Here is a 6,736-nt window from a genome sequence, read left to right as displayed (position 1 = left end):
CCATGCTGGAGCATCGGTAGCCACTACAAGCATTTTTTTCTCTCCTTGTTTTTTTCTGTCTGCCTTTCTGTAGAAGAGCGTAGTGTCGAAACGTAAACGACTTTTTCAATTCCTGAGCGTTATACTAATACATCTGTTTGTTTCTACACCACCTCTCGTCGTCTTTTGTTTTTTCGTGAACTCCCCCTATATATATACATATATATATGGCATATATATATGGCATATATATATATATAGGGAGAATTCACGAAAAAAACAAAAGACGGAAACAGGTGGTGTAGACAACAAACAGATATGAAAAGTCTTTTACGTTTCGAGCCTACTTCTCTTCACCCCTATTCTCTTTCTCTTCTCTCTCTTACTCTCTTTCTCTCTTCTCTCTTAGATGAAGAGGGGAGGCGAAGAGAGAAGATTAATCACGGCGCAAACGGGAGTCTGAATGGCCTCTGTGCAAGGACAATCCGAACACGGACAGGTGTTGCAAAGAGTGATCGGTAGAGCGGAAATGGCGTGAGACCGGGGTGCCATTGCCGAGGCGGATGTCTCGAAGTTGTTTCGCGAGCCCGTCAGCCAAGCGGCATCCTGTTTGTCCGATGTACAGGGAATAGCAGAGAGAGCAGGAGATACAACAGATGATATTGGTAGAAGTGCAGGTGAAGGAGTCGGTGATGCGATAGGGTCGATGATGGGTGCCGGTGAGGAGGGTGGTGTTGGAGAGGTAAGAACAAGTGCGGCAGCGTGGGCGGGAGCAGGGGAACGAGCCAGGTTCGGAGGTAGGGTTAGGGAAGAAGCTGTGGACTAAGAGGTCTCATAGGTTGAGAGCTCGCTTGAAGGAGGGGAGGGTCGGTTAGAGAAGATGTGTGAAGTGGACGGATCGGAGAGAATTCACGGAAAAAAAACAAAAGACGAAGACAGGTGTATTAGTATAACGCTCATGAATTGAAAAATTCTTTTACATTTCGAGCCTACGCTCTTCCACAGAAAGGAACACAGAAAGGAACAAGGAGAGAAAAAAATGTGTAGTGGCTAATCTATCATCTATATATATATATATATATATGTGTGTGTGTGTGTGTGTGTGTGTGTGTATGTATATATATATATATATATATATATATATATATATATATATATATATATATATATATATTATATATATATATGTATATATTTATATATATATATATATATATATATATATGTAACCATATTGTGAATCATTGGCGATATTTTTTCCTTCGTCTTCCTTTTCTATTGGACTTTCCTCTGTTTCTGAAGAAGAGCTTTGCTCGAAACGTTAAACCACTTTTCTTTCCTTCCCTGAGCGTCTGCTAATACTTAACATGCACCACGTCCTCGCGTTGTTCTTTTTCTTGTGTTTGTTGTTCGTTTATATATATATATATATATATATGTATGTGTGTGCGTGTATGTATATATATTTATATATATGTATGTGTGGGTGTGTGTGTGTGTATATTGGGATGTAAAAACACCGGTGGTGGTATGTTTACATCTCTGTAACTTAGCAGTTTGGCAAAAAGGTCGATAGAATAAGTACGAGGCTTAAAAATAATGAGTACTGGGATCGATTCATTCGACTAAAATATTCTCCAAGGCGGTGCCACAGCATGGCCACATTCTAATGGCTGAAACAAGTAAAAGAAACGATATATACACACATACTTTGCTATCATCTGTCGCTTCCCGATCCTTGTCTCTCCTCTTCCCCTTTCTCTTATTTTTTTGCCTGTCAGTCTCTCATTTTCTTTGACGTCCTCTATATATCATAAGTCGATGTAATTTTTTTAATTTTGGGGGACAACTTCAAATGTTGATTCATGTGTCTAACTATGCATAGGTTTCTATGAACGTTATATAAGTATCTATTTGAAAGCGTACGGCCGAATGGTTTAGTGGTGTTGCGCTCACCATCTTCAGGTTGTGGGTTCAATCCCTTGAACGGGAAAGCGAGTCGTGTACTGAGTAAGGTATATCATTTTCCGATGCTCCAGTCTCCTGGTGTTGAAAATAAATACTAGCAGTCGGCCTGTACAGTTCTTACTCTCTTCAGCTGTAACATCTTCGATGTTCCACTTGTTTAAGAGTAAAAGGGCCGAGAAGACTGTCTGTGTTTGCTCTGCACTGCATATGCACCTAACACAACTATCGAAACCATTGAACATGTTACCAAATCCTACTCGCTTGTACGTGGCGGCTAAACTTTATGTATCTGTTTTGTTGAGTGGATGGTTTTTGTTGTTTAATGTAGCACTGGATCGGTCCTGATCCAGTATAACTATTCTAATAGGTGTTCCAGGCATGATCAACCCGTCAACTTTTACGACATACTGTATTTAGGAACACATTGTTGTATGTGCATTTCAATGGATTTCAGTGTATGTTTAAGACGCAAGGGCGTACTTTATCGGCGATTTGGCTACCATTTCTAACAGGCCAGGCCAGGAAGCCACATAGACCCCCCATTCAAGACGCCCATTCAACACGCGTATTTGTGTTTGTGACCGCGTATGTTTGCGTGCGCTAATGGTATACAAGCATGTGTGAGGATATTTGCATATATTCGTTAATTTGGTTATGCGTGTTTGTATGTATGTATTTGTGTGGATAAATATACTATGATTGTATGACAGTTGGTATAACTCTGTGTGTTTATGTGTGCGTACATATATAAGAAAAATCCAGAATCTTGGCAATCCGATATTGGTCCGCGTTTGCAACGAATGATCCAAATGATAGACTATTAATAATTTTAAATTTTTGGCACAAGGCCATAAAACGTAGCATAATAATGCTTTCAAGTTTTGGCACGCGGTCTGCAAGTTCGGGGGAGGGGCTAAATCGATTACATCGATCCCAGTGCTCAACTGTTACTTATTTTAACCACCCCGAAAGGATGAAAGGAAAAGCCGACCCCAGCGGAATGTGAACCCGGAACGTAAACACGAACGAATACTGCTAAGCATTTCGCCCGGTATGCTATCGATTCAGCCTGCTCGCCGCCTTATGATAGAGTATTAACAGAAGTAAATATAATTAAGTTGTTGTAAAGTATAATTACAAGTGTTTCGTTAATAAAGGGGAGAGAAAGAACTGGAAAAAATCAGTATGTTGTCCTTGAAAGATTTATCATACTATAATGGGAGTAATGTCCGTATATCTCTCTGTACCTTCCTGACGGTCAAACGGCTGGACCAATGGTCACGATGTTTTTCGGGATTATGAAAGAGATAATCATGTAGGTTTTTAGTGAAAAAAATGTGAAAGAGCATGATCATTTAGTGGATATTGAAGGTAATTTTTCAGTCTACGGGCGTACACAAAGTAAATAAGGATTAAGGGAAGTTAACCCGTAATAAAAGAAGCGAAGGGAAGTAAATCAACTTACTTCTCCACTGAATTACGCCAAAAGTTTTATTAAGGAATGATTGTGATGGCTTTGGCTCATCTTTAATCTGTGTATGACTACTATGAACTTTGTCAATAACGATTGTATGCATAAAGTTGTGTAATGTTTTATTAAATTTTCTTTCGTTCTACGCCATTATGACCTGGAAACGGAAATCAGGAATTGGTAGGACTACCAGGAAAGCTGCCGCTATAAAAAGTAAGAGACAATCTAACAGTGAATACAGACAAGCCCAGCAGAATATGGATACGGAAGCTCATAGAATTCGTCGTGATACAGAAGTGAGAGCGTCGGAACAGAGCAGGAATACGCTAGCTCGCAAAAGAACACGCAAAAATCCCCAAGTGAGAGCTTCGGAACAGATAAGGAACACTCTAGCTCGCCGAAAATTAAGACAAGTGCAAGTACAAGTGGAAAATAATGCTTTGGTAAGCATTTCCCTCGCTGAATATGACGATGAACGGATTACAGATTACAATTTGATCGCGACTTGGGAAAACGTTATCGAAAGTAACATTCCGTTATCATATCGTTCTCACATTCTTATTCAAAACATTGGCCAGCAGAACCATTTTCCCTCTGTTGCGAATGATAACACATTTCATAACAAATATTCGAGCGTATAATAACACATTCATGTTTGTGTCCATTGGTTGTGTTGTTGATACCTCGATAACTGGATTTAATCCCACATTTAAAATCCAAGGCAAAGTGTATCATGCCATTGGAAGTTTAATGTCAGATACCAATCAACCGCTATCATTCGCACAGCTGTACTTCTTTGATGCACACTATGAGATCAAAAATAGGATGAAACATATGAATGATCTGCAGGCGGATATATAAGGTTATATTCGGCAAGTAAATCCATACATAGCATCATTTTAAGCTGCTATAGAATTTTCGGCAACTGAGGGCATTTCAAACCACTACCACCACCACTGCAGTCTAAGATTTTACAGCAAGGCATTCCAAAACGCCATGGCAATAGTGAGAACAATGGGAAAGTCAGATTACTTCATCACATTTGCCACAAATCCAAAATGGACGGAGATACAGACTGCGCTATTTCCAGGGGATCATGCACAGGACCAACCTGATATTGCCTGTCGAGTATTCAAAATCAAGCTTGACGCACTTCTCCATGATCTACTGAAAAAACACGTTCTGGGAAAAGTCGTCGCCTATACACTAACTATTAAATAGCAAAAACCTGGCCTTACACATGCACATATACTGCTTATCATGGTTATTCGTCATAAACCGACTGTTCCAAAAATCATAGACTAAGTAGTTAGTGCCGAAACACCTGACAAACACCGAAACCCAGAGCTATTCAACTCAGTAATGGCACATAATATTCATGGTCCATGCGGTGCTATCAACCCCCGAAGTCCGTGTATGGAAACCAAGAGAGACTGAGCTCGATGTACTAAGGATTTTCCGAAACCCTTCCAGTCAGTCAGCTATATTCCGAGAGATAGCTACTCGACGTATCGCAGAAGTCCAGCATACGGTGGAAGAACCAATAAAATTTACGTTAAGGTTCAGACAGAGTTTGTGGTGAGTTTTTTCTTCAACTTACACCGATGAATTTCTTAGTGACATACACTGACTGCTTACTTACGTTTAATATCTTCTTTACAAGTCGACAATTCTTGGATAGTGCCATACAGTCCATATCTGACAATAAAATACAATTCCCACATCAACGTCGAGGTCGTACACTCCGTCCAAGCAGTGAAGTACTTATACATATACATTGCAAAAGGACAAGATCGAATCATCTTCTGAGCACCGGAAACAGGATATCTGATTCCCGTATTAAACGAAATATAAAACTTTGTAAACGCTCGATACATCTCTGCAAGTGATGCATTCTGAAAGTTATATGGATTTTTCATACACCAAAAGCATCCTACAGTCGAAAAGCTACCCTGACATTTACCTCATGAGCAGGCTGTACGATTCAACTCGACTTCTGTCGCTGCGGCTGTGGAACGCGGACCACTGATAACTAACTGACAGCCTATTTTCAAACAAACAAACACGACGAAAAAGCCCGACAGATTTTATACCAAGATTTTCCTAAATATTACACCTGAAACAATAAAACCAAGTCGTGGCAAAAACGAAAACAAGATACAACAGATGATAGTGGTGACGTCAAAACTGATACTATCGGACGAATCCCAACCATATCATATAGTGCTCATCAGTTAGAACTGTTTCACCTTCGGATACTCCTTCACCACAAGGTGCAACTAGCTTTGATGAATTGAAGCCCGTGAACGGAAATGTATGTTCAACATTTCAGGAGGCATGCATGAAAAATTGGACTGATATCGGACGACCAAGAAATACACCCTGCAATGGAGGAAGCAGCTAGTATTCGCTTCGGAGATCCCTGCGCGACTTCTTCACCATCGTGTTAATTTACTGACGGCCACCTGATCCGATAAACTTTTGGGAAGAGTGGAAAACTGAACTAGGACCAAATCTCATGCAAAGAAACAACATAAAAAACCTTACCCCTCGTATTGAAAATGAAATATTGATTCGTCTGCAGGAGCGTCTGCAAAAGGATGAACTTGACATCGTTCGAGATTTCCAGGTGACGAAACCGGTCAACTGATGTCAAAAGTTATCGCAGAAGAATGTAACTATGACATAGAGTGTCTTCGAGTAGTGTTTACTGACGTCTACGATACTCTAAATACTGACCAAAAGCACAACTTTGATATGGTTGTAATATCAGTTTTACAACAACTGGAAAAGGTTTTCACCTTGAGTGCGAGTGGTGGAACTGGCAAAAGATATCTTATGAATACCATCATAGATTTTCTATGTTCGGAGAAAAAAATCGTACTCGCCATAGCCTTATCTGGTATTGTAGCAACATTGCTGAACAATGACTGGACACATTATTCTCGGTTCAGAGTGTCCATAAACATAACACCAGAGTCCTGCTGCTATGTATCATCTCAGGATGCAGGTGCACAACTTTTCAGAATGACCAGTCTAATAATTGACGATGAAGTTACTGGAGTCCGTTGCTCTACTTTATAGCGACGTATAACTGGCTGTGTGTAAACATTGGAGTGGGTAAAAATACACCTACACGATCTAAAGTCTGGCCCTGTACCTTGTTTGCTGTGAATGAGAATTCCAGTTTTATAGGAAATTGCCTGCTTTTAAATTGGAACGGAAACTGGTTATCGGTTGGTAAAAGGGGTGTCCACGGAATGAACAGGCGTTTACCATGGGGGGGGGGCAGTTGCAATCGCTGCTTCGATAACATTG

General features: G+C 40.2%; 1 protein-coding gene across 1 annotated transcript; it reads left to right on the top strand.

Moving 5' to 3' along the window:
* Window positions 1-6,067: 6,067 nt before the first annotated feature.
* On the top strand, window positions 6,068-6,502 carry LOC115217661. The gene has a single exon (XM_029787410.1). The coding sequence runs from the start codon at window positions 6,068-6,070 to the stop codon at window positions 6,500-6,502; it is 435 nt and encodes a 144-aa protein (XP_029643270.1).
* The last annotated feature ends 234 nt before the right edge of the window (window positions 6,503-6,736 follow it).

Source organism: Octopus sinensis, linkage group LG11, assembly GCF_006345805.1.
Source record: "Octopus sinensis linkage group LG11, ASM634580v1, whole genome shotgun sequence".
Taxonomy (NCBI): Eukaryota; Metazoa; Mollusca; class Cephalopoda; order Octopoda; family Octopodidae; genus Octopus; species Octopus sinensis.
The sequence above is the reverse complement of the archived record's forward strand: the minus strand, read 5'-3'. Positions and strand labels throughout refer to the sequence as shown.

Excerpts from the sequence above, each read along its gene's own strand:
- LOC115217661 (XM_029787410.1), top strand. The coding sequence starts at position 6,068 with ATGTCAAAAGTTATCGCAGAAGAATGTAACTATGACATAGAGTGTCTT.